Genomic DNA, 27,076 nt, shown 5'->3' on the forward strand with positions numbered 1-27,076 from the left:
CTGCTGGGCTTTGTTTATATCTTCCCATCTCTGCCCATCCTGAGCTAACCTCCCCGCCTCCCCGGTGCCCGCTTCTCTAACCCACACCCAGTCCGACATGACCGGTCTTCCTCTCCTGTCCCCGTGGCTGGAAACTCGGCTGGATGGCCTTCCTGATCCTAAAAGACCCTACGCTTCACAAGCAACAACAGTTTGGTCACCTCTGACTGCACGAGGGGACAGTTAGTACGAAGTCCTGTCCTACTGCGTGCAAGAAAGTAAGGCCAGCCACGTTCTCCTCAGAAGGAACAGGCCATTAAGGCTTTACATGGTCTAAAGAGTGAAGAACCCAGCAAAGCTTGGCTGAAGATTGATGCGCCTGTTTCAAGACCGACCAAACGCACAGTCAGTCATTCCTGTGTGTGGACAAGGGTGGATCTGGAGTACAGACTGGCATGTGGGATGGGCGATCAGAGCCACTGTTCCGACTAGGTTATAAGCCCCGGGAGGCAGGCCGGGCTGTGTCTCGGCGAGCCAGCCTGCGGCAGGTGCAGGCTGAGGCTAGCGAGTGCTCTGCACACGTGGCCACTGTGGTGTCTCTGCTCTCCGGGCGCTGAGGGCTCCTCCGCCAGGCCCGGTGCGGGAGGCGAGACCATTCAGATGCCAGGAAACCGACTCTGAACACAGGAGTGACAGGTCCCGAGAGAGCCACCCGCACGCAGGAGCTCTGGGATGTTAGAAGACACAGATAGTTCTGGCAAAGAGAGGAAGGCCAAGAATGGCTCCACGGAAATGATGACAAAGCGGAGGGTGTTGATCGGGTAGATCAGGAGTGAGCGATGGGAGGAAGAGATGAGAACAGAATGAAACGTTAGCAGAGCCCAATGGGGTCCTCACGCTGACTTGGGGAGTGAGGAGAGAAGTGGGGGGAGGGGAAGAGAAGGTCTTGGAGCTCCTGTCATTCCAGCTGAGGCTGGGACTCTCCCGGACGGAGGGGGCACGGAGGGCTGTACGCAGGAGACAGTGATCAGATGTGAGTTCGCTCTGGAAGCAGATGGCAGGAAAAGGCTTTGCCACGCCTGTCGATCGGGCTCTCTCCTCCGCTTCACTCACTCTGGCCAGAGGCAGAACGATGCTCTACCTGGCAGAATGGGGAACAACTGGGCAGGCGATGCCCAGCCCCAGTGCAGTCCCACTCCCCCTCAGGGCCCTCTCTGCTCGGCCTGCCCTTCAGCCTGACCCCCGTACCACCACCATGGCACTCGGCCTGGGCCAGCGCTGCCGGGCAGTGGGTTCAGTCACGATGGGCACGGAGCCAGAGAGAATCCGCGCCCACTTCTCACTGATAAAGACATCTAGTTTCCCCTGCCACTTCTGATTTGATTTCTCAGCTTGCTCAGATCCTAGGTGAGAAAAGAGGACCTTCAGATAAATCACGTAAAACTGGATGAGAAGTATATAGGCCGGAAGTGAAGAGACCGGGGGAGAAAGCTACGAGGAGTCCACATGAAAAAGTGAGTGGGAGGGGAAGAAAGGAAATGAAAAGGGGGGAAGAGGGGCCCGCAAGTGGGCGGAGATGCTGAGGGGAGAACCTGCCGTGGAAGAGGCTGCAACCAAGCGTGACCCGTAGGCGCCGCTCACCCGCTGAGCGCGCACCCCTTGGCCGCTCCTTCTCGGGAGGCCACCGGGCTGGGGGGGCACGCGCCGGGCAAGATGCCCCGGGACAGGCGGAAGCAGAGCCGCTGCGGGCAGGGCCGTGTGTCTTACCCATGTATGCGGCCGGCCAGGCCGACTGGCCCCCTCCTCCATAGGGGTCCTGGGGCTTGGTGCTTAGAGCACTCGTGTGAAGAGCAGAATCAGAATTGGTCCTGAGGGGGGAGGAGAGAGGGCGGCTGAAAATCCGTTCTTCCTTCGCGACAACGCAGTCGTCTTTGCTGAACGTTACCCGCGGGAGAGGAGGTGAGGATGATGCTTTTCGATGATCCACACAGTGAGGGGTGGGGACCTACCTGAAGTCCCTTACGCGAGTGCCAGTCACTGAAGGTCGCCCACACCCACGTGACTGTCATTTGGGCTCACACAGCTTTACACCGTGGAGCCGCTGGCACAGCTTACTGAGCTGTTTCAATAAGGCCCGGGAAATGGGTCAGTAAGGCCTGGGATGCGGGGCGTCGGCTCTCAGACCCTTTTGGGGCAGTTCATACTTGAATGACCTTTGCCCCTCCGCTGGTCCTGGTGAGCGCAGTGCAGAGTGGCAGAAGCCGTGTGGCGTGTGAAGTCACTGCCGACTAAACGCATCGGCAGAGGACCCAACTTGGGAAAAGGGATTCGTGGAAGAGATAACAATGCCACGCTTCTCAATACACTTTTCTGTTTTGGAAAATGGCATTTTGTTTCTTAAAAGAAATATTGACGTTAACATGCGATGGGTTTGTTATTTTTACTTGGCTGTTTTCAAATTCATGAGTAAGTAACATTTAAACATCTCTCAATTTAATTTTTAATATCAATAGACAAATCCCCATAGATACTCCGACACAGACAGACACTCTAGGGCAGTCTAGGGCAGTGGTCGGCAAACTGCAGCTCTCGAGCCACCTGCGGCTCTTTGGCACCTTGACTGTGGCTCTTCCACAAAATACCACGGCCTGGGCGAGTCTATTGGAAGAAGTGGCGTTAGAAGAAGTTTACGTTTAAAAAATGTGGCTCTCCAAAGACATGTCTATCGTTGTCCTGTTGATATTTGGCTCTGTTGACTAATGAGTTTGCCGACCACTGCTCTAGGGTCTCCGTGGCTTCTAAGGTGGTAAAGGACAAAAAACTCAGGAACCGCTGATCTAGAGCGTATTTCTGGAATTTCCACGGACAGCTCCAACTTCTAAACAGCCTCGATTCCAAGAGATGATGGTTGTGGCATGCAGGTCAAGCTGTCTGCCATAAAGAGGACTTGTGGGCTTCCAATCAGCCTAAAATGTGTCTTTATGGCCTGTTCCGGTGATGGCCTCTTGGCCCCACTGCCCGTGGCTGTGTGTCTAGACCAGGGAGAGGCAGTCGGAGCTGGTGTGTTACAACAGAAAGGGCATGGGCTCTGGATCAGAGGGCCCTGGGTTCAAATCCAGCTTCTTTCGAGCCACAGAGACTCAATAAAGAGTATCAGATGCAGAGAGACCACTGGGAGATGTTGTGTTTGTCTCTTTTGAGGATCTAATTGGCTTTATTAAATGATTCATCGGGCAGTATTCATGAATTGGGTCCCCTGAAAAAATTTGAATAAGGGCTGGTATCAATGATATTAATGAGTTATTGTTAATTTGTGAAGTGCAATGATGAAACTGCGATTAGGTTTTGTTTGTTGTAAAAGGTTCTTACCAGCCTTATACTGTTAGATATATTTATAGTAAAAGATTATATCTAGCCAGCCATGGGATGGGATGGGGGTTAGAGAAGAAATGGCAGAATGCTAAGGAAGATGAGCATGAGGGACTTCATATAACTCTTTTCTGTTTTGCGTATGTTTAAAATTTTGCACGATAAAAAGTTTTTGTTTTTTTTAAAACCCCACTTTCATTACGCATTAGCTAAGTGGCCTTGGGCAAGTCATTAATCTCTTAGAACAGAAAACAACACACAAAACCTCGTCCTTATAGGACGTTATCAGGATTGACTACATAACATTCACCCCCAAGGGTCCTAACAATTCTAACGCTTATTGAACGCATACCATTCCCATGTATTCTCTTATTTAATCTTCATAACCGCCCCTTAATGCAAATACTATTATCTCCCTTTTCCAAATCGAGGCCAGAATTAAACAACTTGTTCAAGGTCACATAGAAAGAGGCAAACCTTGTAGTCCAAGCATGTCAAACTCGTGGGCCGAGGGCCACATGCCTCATTTATTTGGCCCGTGTGAGCCTTTGAGTTTGACATGCTTGCTGTAGTCTCATCCCAGACCTCAGGTTCTTAACTGTATTAGTCTGTCCTCGGTGGACATTCAATAAATGGTGAGGGGTTTGAGGTCTGTTTTCTTAACACTTCATATACCTAAACACAACTAGTTATGGACAGACTCTGGCAACCAGGCACTATATAAAGATCATCAGGGCTATCAACGGATTGGTTTCTTTCCAAGTTATTTCTATTAGGAAGCAATGCGTGTACCTGTTCAGCGCAGATGTCAGCCTGAAGCCAGGATGCTTTTCTTCCTTCCAAGGACGCTGCTGCCTTTAAAAACCAGAAAGAGATAAAAAAAAGAAAAAGAAAAAAAAGAAGAGTTCAATCCACAAGCAGCAAAGCAGAGACTCAGATTGAGTCTGAGGAGTGACGTTTCCACTCGCCTGGCTGTGCAACATGAGGAAATCCCTTCAAAATGCTCGTGCTACTCAACACGATGAAAATGAGGTCAGGCTGAAACCGGTTTGGCTCAGTGGGTAGAGCGTTGGTCTGCGGACTGAAAGGTCCCGGGTTTAATTCTGGTCAAGGGCATGTACCTTGGTTGCGGGCACATCCCCGGTAGCGGGTGTGCAAGAGGCAACTGGTTCATGTTTCTCTCTCATCGACGTTTCTAGCTATCTTTCTCCCTTCCTCTCTGAAAAAAATCAATAAAATATATTTAAAAAAAGAAAAAAAAAAGAAAATGAGGTCAGACTGAACGATCTCTCTGGTTCCTAGGATTTCTGATTTCTATGATAAAACTGTCCCAAATCTGTGAGAATGGGACTAGCTAGCTGGGCATAGAGAGTTTAAAAAGGTGTGGGGCAGCCCTAGCCGGTTTGTCTCAGTGGATGGAGTGTTGACCTGTGGACTGAAAGGTTCCGGGTTTGATTCCGGCCAAGGGCACATGCCCGGGAATGCGAGCTTGATCCCCACTGGGGGGCGTGCAGTAGGCAGCCAATGATTCTCTCTCATCATTTATGTTTCTACCTCTCCCTCTCCCTTCCACTCTGAAATCATTAAATATATTTAAAAAATAAATAAATAAAAAGGTGTGGGGGCAAACAAACACCTTTGAAACCTTTTTTTAAAATGTATTTTTATTGCTTGAATTTCATGCACTCGGCTTTTAGCATAAGAATAATAAGTCACGCCGAAACCGGTTTGGCTCAGTGGTGGAGCGTCAGTCTGCGGACTGAAGGGTCCCAGGTTCGATTCCAGTCAAGGACATATACATTGGTTGCGGGCACATCCCCGGTAGGGGGTGTGTAGGAGGCAGCTGGTCAATGTTTCTCTCTCATCGATGTATCTGGCTCTCTGTCTTTCTCTCTTCCTCTCTGTAAAAAAATCAATAAAAAAAATATATATTTTTAAAAGAATAATAAGTCAGAGTATTCTATTGGCAAATATATTCCAAATGTTTCTATTTGGTTTTAAAAGTGAAGATCTAGCTATATTTAAATAGCTTTTCATTTTAGACTTTCATATTTAAGTTCCGTAAGAGCAAACAAGATTCCGTTTTATATTAGAAATTTCTAGAATAGTATTCAAGGCAGATAAAATACAGCAAAAGTTTCTAAAATGAACACATGCCCATTTTATCTTTAAAATAGGGTTTGGCCAAAACCGGTTTGGCTTAGCAGATAGAGTCGGTCTGCGGACTGAAGGGTCCCGGGTTCGATTCCGGTCAAGGGCTTGTATCTTGGTTGCGGGCACATCCCTAGTAGGGGGTGTGCAGGAGGCAGCTGATCGATGATTCTCTCTCATCGATGTTTCTAACTCTCTCTACCTCTCCCTTCCTCTCGGTAAAAAAGCAATAAAATATATATTTTTTAAAAATAATAAAATAAAATAGGATTTGCTTACCTTGGCCAACTCTCATCCAGGGGCTGTGAGGAGTAATTGGCTCCGAAAGTGCTACCATCAAAGTAGAATGTTTAATTAAGGAAAAATAAACTTAATGAAAAGGCGGGGCCGAAGCGAGGAGGGGAATTATGGGGAGTTACACTGCGGAGGTTGAGGCTCTTATCTTGCCCTCTCCACCCACCAGCTCTTCCTCGGGGTGCTCTTATCACTTCCCCTGGTGCATCCACGCCTCGCCAGGGCCGTCTTCGTGTGATTCACGTGGGCGTTTCTCATTTTTTATGTCTGCAGGAGCTCCTGTTTTTAAGAACTCCGTCCACCCCCACCCAAACCTGGTAAGACTGTCGTTCTGCGCAGGCCTCCCTGCCCCAGGGAGGGACCCAGGCCGGGTCTTCCCAGCTCCTGGAGACAGCGAATGGTTCAGGGATGAGCTTGTGGCACAAAAAGGACCAAAGAGTGCTTCGAGCTGAAACCGGTGTGGCTCAGTGGATAGAGCGTCGGTCTGTGGACTGAAAGGTCCCAGGTTCGATTCCGGTCAAGGGCATGTACCTTGGTTGCGGGCACATCCCCAGTGCAAGGTGTGCAGAAGGCAGCTGGTCGATGTCTCTCTCTCATCGATGTTTCTAGCTCTCTCTCTCCCTTCCTCTCTGTGCTTCGAGGGACAGAAGAAGGGGTTCCCCCAATTGAGGGGGTGAAAGCCTGTCTGCACATGACATCTGCACAGTGGTGGCACTTCCCTGATACAGTCTCCACGCTCCTGTGTGAATCCCTAGCGTTTGGGTGACATAAGCTGCTATGTTTCCTTTTTCAAGTCACGAAGTCCTGTTACGAATAACCATCAGCTTGTGGAGAGACGCGAACTTCCCTATGTGGTCAGGGACTCCGCTCCACAGATCCTGTTCTTCCGTGGGCCTCCCACGCCTCGGAGCGTGCACCGCAGGCGTGGAGAAACCAGCACGCCCCTGCACCTGCTCCCACACCCGGAATGCAGTTGAGAAATTTCGGTGAATTTAGTCACTACACCCAAAGAATAGTCTTCTAAAACATGCTCAATCCTGCCGAGACCAGTTTGGCTCAGTGGATAGAGCGTCAGCTTGGGGACTGAAGGGACCCGGGTTCGGTTCCGGGCAGGGGCGTGTACCTTGGTTGCGGGCATATCTCCAGTGGGAGGTGTGCAGGAGGCAGCTGATCAATGGCTCTCTCTCATTGATGTTTCTGGCTCTCTATCTCCCCTCCTCTCTGTGCAAAATCAATAAAAATATTTTTAAAAAATCAAAAATCAATAAAATATATTTAAAAATAAATAAATAAATAAATAATAAATAAAACATGCTCAATCCTATCACCCTCTTGCTCAAAAACCCTCAATGATTCTTTATAAAAGAAGCCAGGATGCCTGGCCCGTGTGGCTCAGTGGTTGAGTGTCAACTTATGAACCAGGAGGTCACGGTTCGATTCCCAGTCAGGGCACAGGCCCAGGGTGTAGGCTCAATCTCCAGTGTGAGTCGTGCAGGAGGCAGCCGATCAATGATTCTCTCGCATCATTGATGGTTTTCTCTCCCCCCCCCCTCTGAAATCAATAAAAATATATCTTAAAAAAAAAAAAAAAAAAAAAGAAGAAAAGAAAAGCCATCATGTTGGACTCAGGAGGAACTGGGATCCTTATGGAGAAGAGTGACATGCAGGCGAGGCTGGGGCCCCAGGTGAAATGTGGGCACTGAGCTAATGAACTCCTAACGACTCGGTGAAATGTTCCTCTTGCCAGGAGAAGCATTCTGATGACACGTTTCGCTTCCTGGGTATTAGCTGTGTCTAGTCTAGTTATCTCGTTGCTTGATCTGAACTGAGTCAATAAAAGAAAACAGATTTTCCAAGAGAGACATTTCTTCAACATTAACTATTTAGGCTTAATGGTAGGAAGGACAGATTGGAAGAGACCGCAGGAGACAGAAGAGGAAACGGTGGTAAAGAAATGAGAAGGCCCGTCCTAGCCAGTTTGGCTCAGTGGCTAGAGTGTCAGTCCCCAGACTGAAGAGTCCTGGGTTCAATTCCTGTCGGACGCATGTGCCTCTGTTACAGGCTTGATGCCCACTCCGTGCGGGAGGCAACCTATCGATGAGTCTCAGTCTCTCTCTCTCTCTCTCTCTCTCTCTCTCTCTCTCTCTCTCTGTCTCTCTCCCTCCTTCCTTCCTTCCTTCCTTCCTTCCTTCCTTCCTTCCTTCCTTCCTTCCTTCCTTCCTTCCTTCCTATTCTAAGCATCAATGGAAAAGTATGCCTAGGTGAGGATTAAAGTCTTTCTTGGAGATAAATATCACATGACCTCACTCATATGTGGAATATAATGAACAACATAAACTGAGGAACGAAAATAGATCCTGAGACACAGAAGCAGTGAACAGACCATACAACCTCTGGGAGAAGGGAGGAAATGAGGGTGAAGAGGTAAGGGGTAGTGGGGGTGGGAGATCAACCAAAGGACTTGTATGTATGCATATAAGCAAAACCCATGGACATAGTCAGTGGTGGGGCAGGGGGTGCGGGAAGGTAGGGGAACAGTGGGGAGAGGTCAATGGAGGGGAATGATTCAATGCAATACTTTAAACAATAAAGAATTATAAAAAAATAAAAATTAAATTAAAAAAAATAAAAAGTGAAAAGAGCCAAGGCGGGTTTGGCTCAGTGGATAGAGAGTCAGCCTTCGGACTGAAAGGTCCCAGGTTCGATTCCGGTCAAGGGCATGGACCTTGGTTGCGGTCACATCCCCAGTAGGGGGTGTGCAAGAGGCAGCTGATCAATGATCCTCTCTCATCTATGTTTCTAATTCTTTATCCCTCTTTTTTTCTCTGTAAAAAATAAATAAAATATATATTTTTTTAAAGTGAAAAGTAATAATTTTAAAAGAAGAAAAGTGAGAAGGCCCTCAGAGATGGAGCAGGTCGGCCTTTGAGCCGGCAGAACCATCAGGCAGCAGCTTCTGAACTATAACCTGTGCTTATCCTTCTCTTTCCTTTAGAATCTGGTCACTATGTATCCAGAAAAGCCTAATTTCACGAAGCAGAAGCTCACCCCTTCTCTTCTCTCCACACCCTGCCATCCCTGACGTCACTGAGTCCCATGATCCAGTCCCGGAAATACAAATCAGACTGCAGCGGGGTGAAGGAAACCCCACGACCAACCATGGTGGTCTAGTCAGCATCTTAGCTTTTTATTTTTTTTAAATTTTTTATTGATTTTTTTTATAGAGAGGAAGGGAGAGAGCTAGAAACATCGAAGAGAGAGAATCATCCATCAGCTGCCTCTTGCACACCCCCTGCTGGGGATGTGCCCACAGCCAAGGTCCATGCCCTCGACTGGAATCAAACCTGGGACCTTTCAGTCTGCAGGCCAATGCTCTATCCACTGAGCCACACCGGTTTCGGCAGCATCTTAACCTGACGTTCATGTGATGGTCTCTCGTGCTGAATGGAGGGCACCATCCACCTGGGTGCCCCAGGTGGGAACCTCAGGGCCCCTCGCGATCACCCCCCGCCCCCCCGCCCCACGTCTCTGCAGTTCTCTCTAGGGGAAAGTCCCTCTATGTTCCATCCTCAATCCATCCACAGGGGACTCCGGTCCTTCCCACTGGGGAGTGTCAGAGGGAAGTTCTCACTGCTCTTCCCCAATGGCAGGGGAGCAGCTCGGTGCTGATAAGAGGAGACAGCTGGTGTGTTTGCACGTGGGTGGGGCCGCGGAGCCACAGAAGCTCCGAACAAGCCCCACCCTGCCTCTCAGCGCCTGCCCTGCCTCTCAGGCCGGTGCCTAGAGCAGCCTTCTCCTTTTGGCTTCCTGTTTCCATGTGGCCAGGGCACCTGGGCAGCCGGGAACTGCCCTCGGAGGCAGCGGGGGTGCCGTTTGCTCTCCTACCCTCCAACACTCTGTTCTAAAGGGGCGGAGGTTGGGGACAGGCCTGTGGCCTTCCAGGCAGCTGGTGCGATGGGAACTTGGGAGTCTTCTTAATCCAACCCTGCCCACACCCCATACCCCACACGATGAGTTCCAGAGACAGGTTTAATATATAAAACTGGTCACAGCCCTAACCGGTTTGGCTCAGTGGATAGAGAGTCGGCCTGCAGACTGAAGGGTCCCAGGTTCGATTCCAGTCAAGGGCATGTACCTTGGTTGCGAGCACATCCCCAGTAGGGGGTGTGCAAGAGGCAGCTGATCAATGATTCTCTCTCATCGATGTTTCTCTCTTTCCAGCTCCCTTTCTCTCTCTAAAAAAAAAAATCAATAAAATACAGAAACATTGACAGAAAGAATCATCAATTGGCTACCAGTCAGCAACCCACATATTTGCCATGACCGGGAATCAAACCAGTGACCTCCTGGTTCAGGAGCTGATGCTCAACCACTGAGCCACACCCACTGGGCAGAGGTTTAACTGACGGCCTTCGAGAGCCCTCCGACTAACTGAGGAGGAGCACAGAGTTTCTCAAATGTAACAGACCACGCACTTCAAAGAAACGGTGTTCTATAAACCAACATCCTAAAGTTTCTATTGCATGAAAAGAATCAAAGCCAGGCCCATTCCAAAGAGGAGAGCCATTCCTCATCGCCAGATGTTACGGCACCTCTTCCCGGCTGTTCACACTAGTTAAGAGGCAGTACATTCTCAAACCTTGGGATATAAATCAGAAATGTTCTCAACATTCGCTTTACTCTCTTTCTAAAAACACATCTTTATCTATTTATTTATTGCTAATCCTCACCCGAGTGTATTTTTCCATTGATTTTCAGGGAGAGTGGAAGAGAGAGGGAGAGACAGAGAGAAACATCGATGTGAGAGAAACACATTGATTGGTTGCCTCCTGCACGCGCTCTGACCAAGGCCAGGTGGGGAGGATCCTGCAACCCCTGTACGTGCCCTTGACCGCAATCAAACCCGGGACCCTTTGGTCTATAGGCCGACGCTCTGTCCACTGAGCTGAACCAGCTAGGCCAGTGGTCGGCAAACTCGTTAGTCAGCAGAGCCAAATATCAACAGTACAACGGTTGACATTTCTTTGGAGAGCCACATTTTTTCAACTTAAACTTATTCTAATGCCACTTCTTCAGAATAGACTCGCCCAGGCCGTGGTAGTTTGTGGAAGAGCCACACTCAAGGGGCCAAAGCGCCGCATGTGGCTCAAAGAGAGCCGCGGTTTGCCGACCACGGAGCTGGGGCAAGCACATCTCTTCTCGAGGAAGGCAGTTTCTATAATCCATCCGGTTTCCCTTCTTTTTCAGTGTATTACCCACAGGTCTGAGATACTAATAAATCTGCCGTAAATTTATGTGAATAGTTCAGAAATTCAACAAGGTGGTATTTGGGATAGGCGTTTACTGCCCGTGAGGACTGAGGAGTGAGGGGCTGCCAGGGCGAGCAGCTGCAGAGGGAGGAGAGGGCCCCGGCCAGAAGCCTGGGGGGCAGTGCCCTGGCCTGTGCCTGTAGTGCCCGCCCATGCCAACAGCCAGGCTCACGCACCAGCCTCCTCTGCAGGAATGGCCGCCCACCGCGGGAGGAATCTTCTCGGACCAGAGCTCTGCTGGGGTGGCTGCCCACTCTGGGACAAAGCTGGAATATTTGTTAAACAATGTGCGTTTTATTTAAGATCACCATATCAGCGCACTAAACTGCTGTCTGGCCAGTGTGCCTGTTCTAGAATAGCACCAGCCAAGAGACAGCTGTGACCAGAGAATTCTGAATGCAATTTTTCTTTTTGTCTGAACAAGGATTCAAATCAGTGTTAATACTTTCAAATGATAAAACTTCACTAAGGCCCTGACAGGCATGGCTCAGTGGATAGAGTGCTGGCCTGCAGACTCAAGGGTCCCAGGTTCAATTCCAGGCAAGGGCATGTACCTTGGTTGCGGGCACATCCCCAGTGGGGGGTGTGCAGGAGGCAGCTGATTGATGTTTCTCTCTCATCAATGTTTCTAACTCTTTCTCCCTCTCCCTTCTTCTCTGTAAAAACATCAATAAAATATATTTTTTAAAAACAAAAACTTCACTAAGGAGGTAATAGACAAGTGTCAAAGGCAACCATTTTAAGCAAATTCTTTTTCTGTTTCGTTAATTCTCACCAAGGACATTTTTTCCCATTGTTTTTTAGAGAGAGTGGAAAGGGAGAAGGAAAGGAGCGGAAGGGGTGGGGGGAGAAAACATGAATAGGAGAGACAGCAATTGGTTGCCTCCCACATGTGGGATCTAACCTGCAACCTAGGTACATGTCCTTGACTGGGAATTGAACCCAAGGCCCTTCGGTGTGCAGACTGACAATCTACCACTGAGCAACACCGGCCAGGGCAGCAAATTCTTTCACAATCAAATGATTGCAGCCCACGAAAGGCAAGGTGGAATCACAGCCTTCTTCTTCCGGGTTCTCCTGAATGTATTAATATCTTCCGCCTAAGATCATTTCACTTTAGAATTTAACTGGAGCGCACAGTCCCTTGATTCCTCAAATGAGACTCGCTGTTCATTCATGGGCAGGCCCATGTTTAAAAAACACTTTTTGGCCCTAGACGGTTTGGCTCAGTGGATAGAGCATCAGCCTGCGGACTGAAGGGTCCCGGGCTCGATTCTGGTCAAAGGCACGTGCCCGGGGTTGCAGGCTCGATCCCCAGTAGGGGGCGTGCAGGAGGCAGCCGATCAATAATTCTCTCTCACTGATGTTTCAATCTCTCTCTCTCCCTCCCCCTTCCTCTCTGAAATCAATAAAGATATACATATATTTTTAAAAGAATACTTTTTCAGTCAGCTATCCAGTTCCAGGACCCACTTAGGAGCTTAAGAAGAGAATCTGGAGACAACTCATGATGCTTGGGGCAGACTTGTCCTGTTTGCTGAATAACTTTCACTTAGCTGAGTATTAACTGGGTTTCTGCTTTTCCTTCCCGTAGGAATTCATCTGCTCTTGCGGTGACACACATCGAGGGCCAAGTCACATCCTGTGATATTTCCCCTCAAAAGAGACCCAGTCTCCTGAACACACAGAGTAGCCCCGGCTTCCGGGACTCTGCACGAGCTCTCCCTCTCCTGGAACATTCCCTCCCGGCTCTTTTCCTCTCTCTGTCACTCGCGACCATTTGAAATCATTTCCTTCACCAGTTAACTGCCATAGTGTCTATGACGCAAGCGGCGGACCTTTCTAAATTAAATGCAAAATATCATGGCGCCCTAACCGGTGTGGCTCAGTGGATAGAGCATCGGCCTGCGGAGTCAAGGGCCCGGGTTCGATTCCGGTCAAGGGCATGTACCTTGGTTGTGGGCACATCCCCAGTAGGGGGTGTGTAAGAGGCAGCTGATTGATGTTTCTCTCTCATCGATGTTTCTAGTTCTCTATCCTTCTCCTTTGGTCTCTGTAAAACATCAATAAAATACATTAAAAAAAAAAAAAAAAAAAAAAAAAAAAAAAAAACAGCCCGAGCTGCCTCACTCTGCTCACCGCACTGTGCTGTGACCATGTCCTTGCCTAGCTGCCTCTTGCACTGAACTACCAGCAACTTGAGGGTAGGAACCATATTACTTCCTATAACTGAGGTATGTGCCCTTGATCAGAATCAAAACCGGGACCCCTCAGTCCGCAGGCCAAGATGCTCTATCCACTGAGCCACACTGGCTAGGGCGGGACCATAATATATATCTTTAAAATATATTTTATTGATTTTTTTTTACAGAGAGGAAGAGAGAGGGACAAAAAGCTAGAAACATTGATGAGAATCATCAATCAGCTGCCTCCTGCACGGCCCCCCTACATCCCCCCGGATGTGCCCTTGACCGGAATCGAACCTGGGACCTTTCAGTCTGCAGGCCGACGCTCTGTCCACTGAGCCAAACCGGTTTTGGCAAGGACCATAATATTTTTTACATAATATCAACAATGTCTACAATGGTGCCTGACACTAGCATATACTGAAATCAGTGGATGAATGAATATTCCTCTCTGTGGCTTTTCTTCAACCCCTTTCTCTTCTAAGTTATTTCTTTGGTTAGAACAGCTGTAAGCATGTGTACATATTTAGACTATGCCTGCTGCAAAAAGGGTCTGAGATGCCGAAACCGGTTTGGCTCAGTGGATAGAGCGCCGGTCTGTGGACTGAAAGGTCCCAGGTTTGATTCCGGTCAAGGGCATGTACCTTGGTTGCGGGCACATCCCCAGTAGGGGGTGTGCAGGAGGCAGCTGATCGATGTTTCTCTCTCATCGATGTTTCTAGCTCTCTATCCCTTTCTCTTCTCTTTGTAAAAAATCAATAAAATAAAAAATAATTTAAAAAAGGATCTGAGATAACTACATACCCACACACACACTCAGGACATTTAGAGAGAGCACCTACACAGAAAGAGGAAATTGAGAAATCAGAAAAAGATATATTGTTAAACCAGGCGATGAAACACTCAAAGGCTTTTGCTTGAAGATTCCAAGTGATCTGGACAACAGTTTGACGTACTGCTCCACCCACACCCGTGTGAATTGGCTGAAGATCTGCCTCGATTCTCCTTTCCCTCCTGCATTCTACATAAAAGTCATCACACATCCCAGAAAGAAATTCTCAGCATCAGTTGTCATCTTCAACTTTCCCTGATAATGGCCACATACCATACAAAACTAGGAGTCAGGCCTGAGCCGGTGTGGCTCAGTGGATAGAGCGCCAGCCTGTAGACCAAAGAGGTCCCAGGTTTGATTCCGGTCAAGGGCATGTGCCTCGGTTGCAGGCTCCTCCCCAGCCCGGGCCCTGGTTGGGGTAATAAGCAGGTGGCAACCAATCTGTCTTTCCCTCTCTCTTCTACACTCTCTCTCTAAAATCAATAGAAAAAATACCATCGGGTGAGGATTAAATAATAAATTAATTAAATAAAATAACGCCTTTTAAAAATAACAAAACAACAAAACTAGGAGTCAGAGTATCTCAGTGGCCCAAATGGCGTGTATGTCCCCGGGGGCAGAAAGAGGGGAGCAATAACTGCCCCCTGGGGAACAGCCTTTGCTATGAATAGATGAAGCCCCGCCAGCAGCCTGAAGGCCAGGAAAGCAGCCGGTGCACCTGCAACGCACTGATGGGCCTGGTCATGCGCGATGGATGTGTGCGGTACAGGGCGGGGCCCGGGCTGGGAGTCAGCTTGGCCTGGGCTGAATCCGGGACCCTCCGACCTCAGCAGTGAAATCTGAGGCAAGTAACTCTGGCACCCCGTTTCCTCCGTGGAAAATGAGGGTTAATAAAGCAAACTACTGCCGAAACCGGTTTGGCTCAGTGGATAGTGTCGGCCTGAAAGGTTCCAGATTCGATTCCGGTCAAGGGCATGCACCTTTTTTATTTATTTATTTATTTATTTATTTATTTATTATTTTATTGATTTTTTACAGAGAGGAAGAGAGAGGGATAGAGAGTTAGAAACATCGATGAGAGAGAAGCATCGATCAGCTGCCTCTTGCACACCCCCCCACTGGGGATGTGCCTGCAACCAAGGTACATGCCCCTGACTGGAATCGAACCCAGGACCCATCTGTCCGCAAGCCGACGCTCCATCCACTGAGCCAAACTGGTTTCGGCGGGCATGTACCAGTAGGGGGTGTGCAAAAAGCAGCTGATCGAGGATTCTCTCATTGATGTTTTAACTCTCTATCCCTCCGTCTTCCTCTCTGTAAAAAATCAATAAAATATATATTTTTAAAAAAGATTAAAAACCAAACAAACAAACAAAAAAAAAAACTACTCGGCAAGCCTTAAGGACTAAATGGCAGATGAACTGCCCAGTACAGAGCCTGGCATGGGTAGGTGCTCAGTAAACACGAGTGCCCCTCCCCCACTTCCTGGCTGTTAGGCTCCTGAAGCCAATTCTGCCATCACTGCCAGGAATCCGGCTCTGCAGTCAGACCCGCCCCGCCTCTGCGCCTTCCTCCACCTCCCTGTGTGAGGAGGGGAGGGAGAGAGCAGGGCCCCCATGGCATGCTCATTCTATGTCAGGGCCCACGAAGGCCAGCTCAATTCTGTGCCCCCAGAGCCCTCCACCCAGTGCTGGCTGCCCATCAGCACGCCAGCTCCAGCCCTGATAAGGACCAGTCCAATAATTGTCAGGGGCCGAAACCGGTGTGGCCCAGTGGATAGAGCATCAGCCTGCAGACTGAAAGGTCCCAGGTTCGATTCCGGTCAGGGGCATGTACCTTGGTTGCGGGCACATCCCCAGTAGGAGGTGTGAGGAGGCAGCTGATGGATGTTTCTCTCTCATCGATGTTTCTAACTCTCTCTCCCTTCCTCTCTGTAAAAAATCAATAAAATATATTTTAAAAAAATAATTGCCAGGGGAGATCACACCTCTCCTCTTTATTCCTCCTTAACAGCCTGGAGTGAGCATTACCGTATGGGAATTTTCCTAAATACTGGCTATATATTTCGGTTGTCCTTTACTGAGTTTGCAAGTCCATAAATGGAAAATCCTATGAAATTCTGTCTGTGAGTTCTAACAGCAGGTCAACATAAGTAAAACTCAATCACTTTTCTGTGTATCTGTTTCAGAGAGATAACGGAATCTCTCAAAGCTGGTTCAAAGCCAGGTTTAACCCTGACATTACTGATTTCTCAGGCAAATGCAAAGAGAGCCTCGCAAGGGGGCTGAATGACATGTTGTGTATGTCCAGCTGCTCCATGAAACGAAACCTTAATGATGCTTCAGTAAACACCTATCATCATCTTTCTTTCTTTTTTTTTTTTTTTAATATATTTTATTGATTTTTTACAGAGAGGAAGAGAGAGAAAGTGTCAGAAACATCAATGAGAGAGAATCATCAATCAGCTGCCTCTTGCACACCCCCCACTGGGGATGTGCCGGCAACCAAGGTACATGCCCTTGACTGGAACTGAACCCGGGACCCTTCAGTCCGCAGGCAGACGCTCTATCCACTGAGCCACACTGGTTTCGGCTATAATCATCTTTCTAGGTTCCACCTTACTTACTTCCGTTGCCTGCATTCACCAGATAGAAGGACGATTTTGAGGCCAGAGAGGAATGGCAGGGAAGATCCATCCTGAAAGCCACATTTCAAAGCGTATACTCTCCTTCGACAGTGAGAAAGGATATCTGCCGCCCGGGCTTGTCCGCAGGCCGCCGGTGGAGGGGGTGGAAGCGGGTCCTGGAGTGCCGCTCCACCAGCCCGTGGTGGCGGGTGCCCCGCACGCTGTCGGCCTGATGAAAGGACGGCTGCGAAGAGAAGGGGAGAAGGTTGGCCTGTGACCTTGCGACTGCCACTCACTCCCTGGAACAACGGGAAAGAGCGCTTTTATCATTTACTCTCTGGCGGTACCCGAGTCCAGGTAAGGAAAATAACGTAGCACACGGAGCTGTGTCTGCATAGTTACAGAATGAGTAAAAAAAAAGTCTTGCCCAGCCAGTGCGGCTCAGTGGTAGAGCGTTAACCTATGAACCAGGAGGTCACGGTTTGATTCCCGGTCGGGGCACATGCCCAGGTTGCAGGCTTGATTCTCAGTGTGGGGCCTGCAGGAGGCAGCCAATAGTGATTCTCTATCATCATTGATGTTTCTCTCTCTCTCTCTCTCTCTCTCTCTCTCTCTCTCTCTCTCTCTCGCTCTTCCTTCCTCTTCGTAATCAACAAAAATACATTTTAAAAAATAATCTTTAGTGTACTAAGATGGAGCTGAAAGAACAATAGGTTAATATACATTGTCGCAGTTAGGAGGTAGAGAGTCAGGGGACTATGGGTTCATACAGCAGATCCCAGAAGCTAGGAAATACACCTGAAATGTGAAAGATGTGAAATTTAAGACAGAAATAAGCCGGATACCTGCAGTCCCCAGTCCCCAGAAATACAGATATATACTATCAAAATTAAAATGGACCCGGCTGGAGTGGCTTAGCTGGCTGAGTGTCGTCCTGTGCACCCAAAGGTCTCAGGTTCGATTCCAGGTAAAGGGACATTGCTGGGTTGCAGGTTTAATTACCGTCGGGACAGAAGGCAACCAATCAATGTCTCTTTCTCACATCGATATGCGTGTGTGTTGTGTGTGTGTGTGTGTGTCTACCTCCTCTCTTTCTTTTTTGTACTTAATGTCATTTTACAAATAATATTCCGTAGGTTACATAAACCTTACAGCTATTAAGTCAGTATTTCAGTTTCCATGTTTATGAGGCCCACATTCAGAGTTCCAGTTCAAAGAACACCTGACTTGCAATCAAAGCAACAGTTCCAGTCTGGGATCCTCCACTTACTGAGAAGTTACTTCATCTTCCTTATCTGTAAAGTGCAAATGATGCTGCTGATAATTTCCTTGCAGACTTGTTGACAACACTGAATTATGTATTGCAAATGCTACCCTATCCCAGGGACCCTGATTTTTCACAGAGAGGAAGAGAGAGGGATAGAGAGTTAGAAACATCAATGAGAGAGAATCACTGATCAGCTGCCTCTTGCACACCCCCTACTGGGGATGTGCTCGCAACCAAGGTACATGCCCTTGACCGGAATCGAACCTGGGACCTTTCAGTCTGCAGGCCGACGCTCTATCCACTGAGCCAAACCGGTTTCGGCGGGACCCTGGATGTTAATGGACCGAATTGTAGCCTCCAGAATCCATTGCTTGAAGCTCTAACTTGAAATGTATTTGGAAATGGGGCCTTTAAGAGGATTGTTGAGGTTTAAGTGAGGTCCTAGGATGCATTCTAATCCAATAGGACTAGTGTCCTTATTAAAAGGAAGTGACACCAGCCCTAGCTCGTTTGGCTCGGTGGAGAGAGCGTTGGCCTGTGGACCAAAGGGTCCCGGGTTCGATTCCGGTCAAGGGCAAGTACCTTGGTTGTAGGCTCCTGGTCAGGATGCCTGCGGGAGGCAACCAATTGATATGTTACCCTCACACCGATGCTTCTGTCTTTCCCTCTCTCTTCCACTCTCTCAAAAAGATCAAAGGAAAATATCCTGGGGTGAGGATTAACAAACAAAACAAAACGAAAGAGGAAGTGACACCAGAGGGAAGGCCATGTAAGGACACAGCCAGGTGGCTATTTATAAGCCAGGAAGAGTCCTCACCAGAAACCAGCTCCACCGACACCTTGGGTTTTGGCCTTCTAGCTCCCAGAACTGTGAGAAAATAAACACTGAGTCTCCCAGCACGGGACTGTGTTAGGGCAGCCTGAGCTGACCAATATACTGGGCCTTAGAAGATGGATGTCCAGCCCTGGCTGGTTTGGCTCAGTGGATAGGGTGTTGGCCTGCGAATTGAAGGGTCCTGGGTTCGATTCCAGTCAAGGGCACATGCCTGGGTTGCGGGCTTGATCACTAATAGGGGGCAGACAGGAAGCAGCTGATCAATGATTCTCTCTCATCATTGATGTTTCTCTCTCTCCCTTCCACTCTGAAACCAATAAAAATATATTTAAAAAAGAAGAAGAAGAAGAAGAAGAAGATGGATGTCCAGGTGGTTGACACTGGGAAGCACTTTGCTAGAGGTAAGGCCGCCCTACAGGGTCCTTCTGGGGACAGAAGGAGTAGCATCAACGCCAGGGGCCTCCCCAGTATTCTGAGCCTCCTAAGGGCCGGAGATCTCAGGCAGACATCCACCTGCTGCCCAGGCCAGGTCACTGTGACAGCTGCAGCCTGAAAAGAATGGCTGAAAGGAACGCTGGCCGGGCTGAAGCCGGTGTGGCTCAGTGGAAAGAGCATCGGACTACGGACTGAAAGGTCCCGGGTTCGATTCCGGTCAGGCGCACGTACCTTGGTTGCGGGCACATCCCCAGTGAGGGGTGTGCAAGAGGCAGCTGATCGATGATTCTCTCTCACTGATGTTTCTAGCTCTCTATTCCTCTCTCTTCCTCTCTGTAAAAAATCAATAAAATATTTAAAAAAAAACAAAAACAAAACGCTGGCCGGGCCTTGTAACTGGCTTTAGCCAGTGGCTCATGAGCAAACGCGATGGACATCTTGTCAAACAAAATTCTCACCCTCTCCCTTCTGCCAGGAGAGTGCTGTTGCAGACCGGGGGATGCGCCTTCAGCCCTGGCTGTCATTCTCAATCCCTGTACCTACCAGTATCTGAGTCCACGCCCACTTCCCTCTGCCCAGGGGCATTGAGGTGGCATAGGAGACTGGCCGGAAACTGAACAGACCAGAAAAGTACTACATAGAGTGAGCTAATGCTTGGGCCTGAGGTCACATGCATACCATTTTGCCCTGCTGGCCTGTGATGGTGCTTTAGTCTGAACTTTACTTCTTTTTTTAAAAAATTATTATTTATATTTTGTTGATTTTTCACAGAGAGGAAGAGAGAGAGATAGTTAGAAACATCAATGAGAGAGAAACATCGATCAGCCGCCTCCTGCACACCCCCTACCGGGGATGTGCCCGAAACCAAGGTACATGCCTTTGACCGGAATCGAACCGGAACCTTTCAGTCCGCAGGTCGACATTATCCACCGAGCCAAACCGGTTAGGGCTGAATTTTACTTCTTTATTTATTTATTTAATGGAAAATCTTTTTTTTTTTTTTTTTAAATATATTTTATTGATTTTTTACAAAGAGGAAGAGAGAGGGATAGAGGGATAGAGTTAGAAACATCAATCAGAGAAAATCATCGATCAGCTGCCTCTTGCATACCCCCTACTGGGGATGTGCCCGCAACCAAGGTACATGCCCTTGACCAGAATCGAACCCGGGACCCTTCTGTCCACAGGCCGACACTTTATCCACTGGGCCAAACCGGTTAGGGCTGAATTTTACTTCTTTAGATCTTGGTAAGTGCACGTAAGACCAGCCCCTCGTACAGAATACACTTCTCGTGGGGAAGGTAAAGGAAGGAGGCAGGTGCCTGGGGTTCACAGGGCATTTTACTTATTTTCAGGCTTCAGTTAATGGGAGACATCAGAGGCAGAGCCTCTCTTAAAAAGAGTAAGTCAGCCAAAACCGGTGTGGCTCAGTGGGTAGAGCGTCAGCCTGCAGACTGAGGGGTCCCAGGTTCGATTCCAGTCAAGGACATGTACCTTGGTTGCGGGCACATCCCCAGTGGGGGCTGTGCAGGAGGCAGCTGGTCGATGTTTCTCTCTCATTGATGTTTCTAACTCTCTGTCCCTCACCCTTTCTCTCTGTAAAAATCAATAAAATAAAATAAAATTTTTAAAAAAGGGTAAGTCAGTCTAACAAAGAGACAACTGTGCCTCACGTGGAAGCCAGCTGGAGAGCGTTCCAGCCACAGCCAGTACCTCCTTTGGTTTTCCTGATGAGCGGAGTGAGTCCTGAAGACCTGCCCACAACAAAGAGGAGGCCATTAACTCACTGCCTTGGGGTTAAAAGGATCATTTAATTCTACCTTATGAACTGAGTAGAATGGATGGATTTCATAGCTTGGGTAGAGACTGTATTATACAGCCATAAAAAATTAAAAAATTAAAATTTTTTTTTAAAGCCCCTTAAAGATACAGTCCAAATACTTTACAATCTCCAGGGTCAGGCCCTCAAGTCTTGCCAGCCCTCCCTGCCTGTGGGTCCCACCCTCTTCCTTTGCCCTCTGCGGGGTCAGACCTGGGCAGGATTGGTGCTTATTCACATGGGCCAGAGGGCGGGGTCTTAAGTTCACAAAACTCCCATAAGGCCCCTAAGTTCTGGGAACAAGGCAAGGTTTTCCTCCCCGCAGTCTGCAAGGGCTACGCGATCCTGGGCTGGTCTCAGCCCGGTCTTGCAGGGCAACTGAAGCCTCAGAGCCCGTGAGTCATTGGGGTGGGTAATGGTTTTATTGTTTTTAATTTATTAATGAGAGAGAGAGAGAAAGAGAGAGAGAGAGAGAAGAAGGAGGAGGAGGAGGAGGAGGAGGAGGAGGAGGAGGAGGAGGAGGAGGAGGAGGAGGAGGAGGAGGAGGAGGAGGATAGGAGGAGGAGAGGAGGTAGGGGGTGTCGAACTCAATCAGAGAAGGGGCCAAAATCTAAAATCCAGCCTAAATCGCGGGCCGAATGGTTTACTGAACAGTCATAAACTGTCATTGTGATGGAAACGCAGCGGAGTGCAGTGATGACAGCGCGGTGCGGGCCACATTGCAAGGCCTGGCGGGACGGATTTGGCCCGTGGGCCTTGTGTTTGACATATGTGAAGGGATGAAGGGAGAGAGAGAGAAACATTGATTTGTTGTTGCACTTACTGATGCATTCATTGGTTGATTCTTGTATGGACCCTGATGAGGCATAGAACCCGCGACACTGACAGAATGACATGCTAAGTAACTGAGCTGCTAGCAGGGGCCAGCAGTTTGCCGTTTGTTTTGTTTTGAAGCTGGGAGACTACGCCTTTTTTGACCAACTGAACTGGGAGCAGCCTTCTCTGAAGGGCCAATGAGCCCGCTGTAAGGATGAAGAAGCTGTGCAGAGCAGAGCAGCGGAGATGCTGGCATCCGATCTTCCCACTTGAGACCTAACCTGTCACCAAGTCCCTTGTGTTTCCCCGTCCTAGTCCTTACTTTGAATTGAAAGGTAAAAGGGAAGTAAAGCCCTGACTGGTTTGGCTCAGTGGATAGAGCGTTGGCCTGTGGACTGAAAGGTCCCGGGTTCGATTCCGGTCAAGGGCATGTACCTTGGTTGCGGGCACATCCCCAGTGCGGGGGTGTGCAGGAGGCAGCTGATCGATGATTCTCTGTCATTGATGTTTCTGACTCTATCCCTCTCTCTTCCTCTCTGTAAAAAGTCAATAAAAAAAAAAAAAAATATATATATATATATATATATATATATATATATATATATATATATATATATATAAATTTTTTTTTAAGCCTCTAAAAGACCTATCACTGTTGTCCAGGCCAGGTAACTAGTTGGTTAGAGGGTTGTCTGGATACCCAAGGTTGCAGGTCACATATAACAATCACCCAATGAATGCATGCATGAGTGGAACAATGAGTCAACGTTTCCCTTTCTCTCTCTAAATCAATTAAAAAAAAAAAAAAAGCCTGTTGCTGGCTTCCCAGAAAGTGCCACACAGACCCCAAAAAGAGGTAGCAGTTTTAACTGCCCAGCCCCCACCCCCACCTTCCTGCCTGGTGCATGTTCCTGCGGAGAGAAAGGCCTTCCTCTGAGGGTAGTTCCCCTTTTAACTCTACTAACAAATCGTGACTTAAGAAACCAGTTGATGGCAAATTGGGTCTGTCCATTTCTTTCCTCCAGAAGGAGCTGGCTTGCTTCTCATGGAGATGACCAATAAAGGACAGAAACTGTGAAGGGAAGAGGTGCTTTTGCATGCTAAGACTTTATTTTTTATTATTATTATTATTTTAATATATTTTATTGATTTTTTACAGAGAGGAAGAGAGAGGGATAGAGAGTTAGAAACATCGATGAGAGAGAATCATCTATCAGCTGCCTCCTGCACACCCCCCACTGGGGATGTGCCCACAACCAAGGTACATGCCCTTGACCAGAATCGAACCCGGGACCTTTCAGTCCGCAGGCTGACGCTCTATCCACTGAGCCACACCGGTTTCAGCTTGCGTGCTGAGACTTTGGCAGTGACAGGCAGAAGGCGCCTGGCCTGGAGGCAGGTTCAACAGGAAAGCAACTGTCTGATAGAGTAAGGTCAAAGGTGACCTCAGAGGCCAGTAGGGTCAAGTAGGTAGTTTAGGTCCAGTGGGAAAGGAGCCAAAGTGCCTGAGCCCTAGTTTCGTCCCACCACCTGCCTCTTCCTGCCCCAGGAAATGGACATAAGAGTCACTTGCTGGCATCGACCACCCTTCCCCTTCCTTCCAGTCTTGCTGCAAATCTGAGTCATAGCAGACCCACCATTGCCATTGAACTTGGTAAGATCCTTCGCTGAATTTACAAGAGATGTGTAAATTGGATTTTTTTAAAAACTGGGGGTAGGGAGGGGGAATAGATGAAACAAAATTAACAAATGTTGAAAGTTATTGGGTACAATAACTTTCCATTTTGCCCTAGCTGGTTTAGCTCAGGGGATAGAGCATGGGCCTGCAGACTGAAGGGTTCTGGGTTCGATTCTGGTCAAGAGCACATGCTCAGGCTGCAGGCTGGATCCTCAGTAGGAGACATGCAGGAGGCAGCCGATCCATGATTCTCTCTCATCATTGATGTTTCTATCTCTCTCCCTCTCCCTTTCTCTCTGAAATAAATAAAAATATATATTCTTAAAAACACACAAAATACTACCCATTTTAAGGTAAATAAGTTGTAGGAATGGTGACTAAAGTTAACAATACTGTTTTATATATCTGAAAGTAGCTAAAAGAGAAGATCCTAAAAGTTTGCATCCCAAGAAATAAAATTTACTATTACTAGTAGTGAGGTGATGTATATTAACTAGACTTACTATGGCAATCATTTTGCAATACAATTGACACATGAACAACACAGGTTTGAATGCACGGGTCCACGTATACACATATGTTTAAAAATAAATACTTGGCCAAAACCGGTTTGGCTCAGTGGATAGAGCATTGGCCCGCGGACTGAAAGGTCCCAGGTTCGATTCCGGTCAAGGGCATGTACTTTGGTTGCGGGCACATCCCCAGGCAGCTGATCAATGTTTCTCATCGATGTTTCTAACTCTCTATCCCTCTCTCTTCCTCTCTGTAAAAAATCAATAAAAAATATATTTTTTTTAAAAGAAATAAAAAGTTTAATATTTAAAAAAAATAAAATATGACACTAATAAATTAAGGGTGTGCAGTTTTGTTCTTTTTGTTTGTTTGTTTTTTAGCTTTTTTGTTCTTTAGCTTTTTTATCTCTAGATAGGAAAAAAGGGATGAAGGCTGTTTTCTGCCATACAGCCAGCAAAAATATTAAAATGCTTTTGTCTACATGACTTCACAGGACAAACAAATACCAATTTCACAAAGGAACTAGAAACGTATCATAGGAGAAAATGTTCTGGATGGAATAAAATAATCTGGAATATTTGGTTAGATATAAGAGCACATGGCAATTCTAAATAAAGCATATTGAGTAAAAAAAAAAAATTACATCCTGTTTTTGATTTAAAAGAGCCCAGGGTACTTTTCATCGGGCTGCTCGCTGGTGGAGAGCACACACAGCGTCCTGTCCCGTCTGGGCCCAGACAGTCACCATGTGAGGACCGCCCTTCCAGCTCAGCCAAGCCTTGCGCAGCCTCCTCACCCAGGGCCACCCAGCCTCCCGGGGTGGGAACCGCTGCTTTCCCAGGCAGGCCCCTCCCCTGCCCCGCAGCCATGCTTCTGGTTCTTCCCTGAGGCCGATCTGCAAACGTCCTTGGGGGAATCTGCCCAGACGAGAGGTTTCTAAAAATTCATTACTGTAACCCTCTCTTCCATGAGGAAGCGATCCACCATAAGTGGAAGGAAAGGGTCTCCTTTGGAGTTAAACCTGCAGATGAGCAGAAACCGGTGTGGCTCAGTGGATAGAGCATTGGTCTGCGGACTGAGGGGTGCCAGGTTCAATTCGGGGGCATGTACCTAGGTTGCGGGCACATCCCCAGTGGGGGCTGTGCAGGAGGCAGCTGGTCGATGTTTCTCTCTCATTGATGTTTCTGGCTCTCTATCCCTCTCCCTTCCTCTCTCTAAAAAATCAATAAAATATATATTTTTTAAAAACCTGCAGATGAGTCTGATTGCTTGTTTGGAGACTCCAAGTGAAGTTGGTTTGGCATTCCTTTTGTCAACCAAATGGTACATCTGGCAGGACTCATAAGGAGGAAGGCTTTTTTTATTATTATTTTTTTAAATATATTTTTTATTGATTTTTCAGAGAGGAAGGGAGAGGGATAGTTAGAAACATTGATGAGAGAGCAACATTGACCAGCTGCCTCCTGCACACCCCCTACCGGGGATGTGCCCGCAACCAAGATACATGCCCTTGACCGGAATCGAACCAGGGACCTTCAGTCCGCAGGCTGACACTCTAGCCATTGAGCCACACCGGTTTCGGCTGGAAGGCTTTTTTTTTTTAACCTGCAAGTGCCCATCTTGCATGAAATTGGGGAGACAAAACCAACTGTGCTGAGCCAGGCTGCTCCTCTGTGAGTTCTGATTTAATCCAGAATGCCTATGCAATGAAGCCTCCATAAAAACCCAAGAGGATGGGGTTCAGCACACGGAGATCTGGGGTGAATGGAGCTCTGCGAGAGGGTATCGAAGCTCCTGGTCCCTTCCCACATACCTTCCCCTACACATGCATGTCTTCAACTGCATGTTCATCTGTATCCTTTATTCTAGCTTCTTATAACACACCGGTAAACATGAGTGTCCTCCTTAGTTCGTGAACTCTCTTTATTTTAATTTTTAATATATTTTATTGATTTTTTACAGAGAGGAAGGGAGAGGGATAGAGAGTCAGAAACGTCGATGAGAGAGAATCATCACCAGCTGCCTCCTGCACACTCCCCACCAGGGATGTGCCTGCAACCAATGTACATGCCCTTGACCGGAACCCTTCAGTCCGCAGACCGACACTCTATCCACTGAGCCAAACCGTTTTGGCAGTTCCTGAACGCTTGTAGCAAATTTACTGAATCAAGGGAGGGATCACGGGAACCTTCAGCTGCAGCCAGGTCAGACAGAAGATATGGATGACCTGGGGACATGAACTTGAGACTGGCATCTGAAGCCTGTGTAAGACGGAACCCTTAAACTGCAGCATCTTATGCTATTTCCTGGCAGATAGTGTCAGAACCGAGTTGAATTGGTGGAGAACTGCTTGCTGGGGTGGGGACTGCCCACTCCCCACCCCCATACCTCCTCGGTGACATTGGGCACAGAGCCAAAAGGCCCCCGAGGTCAGGCTGTGGCTGGCAGGCCCAGGACGTGGCCTAGTCCTCTTCCCTGACCCAAGATCCAGGACTGTCCACTTCCCAGGGCTGCTGGTCCCCAGTGGGGAAGGAGGGAGAAAAGACAGCCGAAACCAGTTTGACTCAGTGGATAAGAGCGTCGGCCTGCGGACTGAAAGGTCCTGGGTTTGATTCCAGTCAAGGCATGTTCCTTGGTTGCGGGCACATTCCCAGTAGGGCGTGTGCAAGATTCTCTCTCACTGATGTTTCCATCTCTCTCTCCCTCTAATCTCCTCTCTGAAATCAATAAAAAATATATATTTTTTAAAAACTGTCAGAGAACATATACCAACACTATAATTGGATTACTCTTTTCTTGGCGGTTCATGTTGGCCAATACTCCTAGCTCTCTATCCATCTCAGTATTTCTTGGTCCTCGAAATCTAGGCTCACAAGCCTTGCATCCTCTCCCTTCACTATAGCCACGCCTCCCCCACATAGGATTCTGAAATATAGCTTGATGCTTCTTCCTCCTCCTCCTCCTCTT

At 48.0% G+C, this 27,076-nt stretch overlaps 1 protein-coding gene across 3 annotated transcripts in view; it reads right to left on the reverse strand.

The window, feature by feature from the left end:
- CRTC3 (CREB regulated transcription coactivator 3) overlaps positions 1-27,076 on the reverse strand; it is an 83,718-nt gene that overhangs the window by 16,618 nt on the left and 40,024 nt on the right. For all 3 annotated transcript variants that reach the window (XM_045573427.1, XM_036415641.2, XM_045573426.1), the window contains 4 exons: positions 16,871-16,990; positions 5,779-5,840; positions 4,141-4,203; positions 1,747-1,847 (listed from right to left, as the gene is read on the reverse strand). In XM_045573427.1, the coding sequence (XP_045429383.1) occupies positions 1,747-1,847; positions 4,141-4,203; positions 5,779-5,840; positions 16,871-16,990 (346 nt within the window). The remainder of the gene's footprint in view (positions 1-1,746; positions 1,848-4,140; positions 4,204-5,778; positions 5,841-16,870; positions 16,991-27,076) is intronic.

This window comes from Pipistrellus kuhlii, unplaced genomic scaffold (genome assembly GCF_014108245.1).
Source record: "Pipistrellus kuhlii isolate mPipKuh1 unplaced genomic scaffold, mPipKuh1.p scaffold_m20_p_50, whole genome shotgun sequence".
Taxonomy (NCBI): domain Eukaryota; kingdom Metazoa; phylum Chordata; class Mammalia; order Chiroptera; family Vespertilionidae; genus Pipistrellus; species Pipistrellus kuhlii.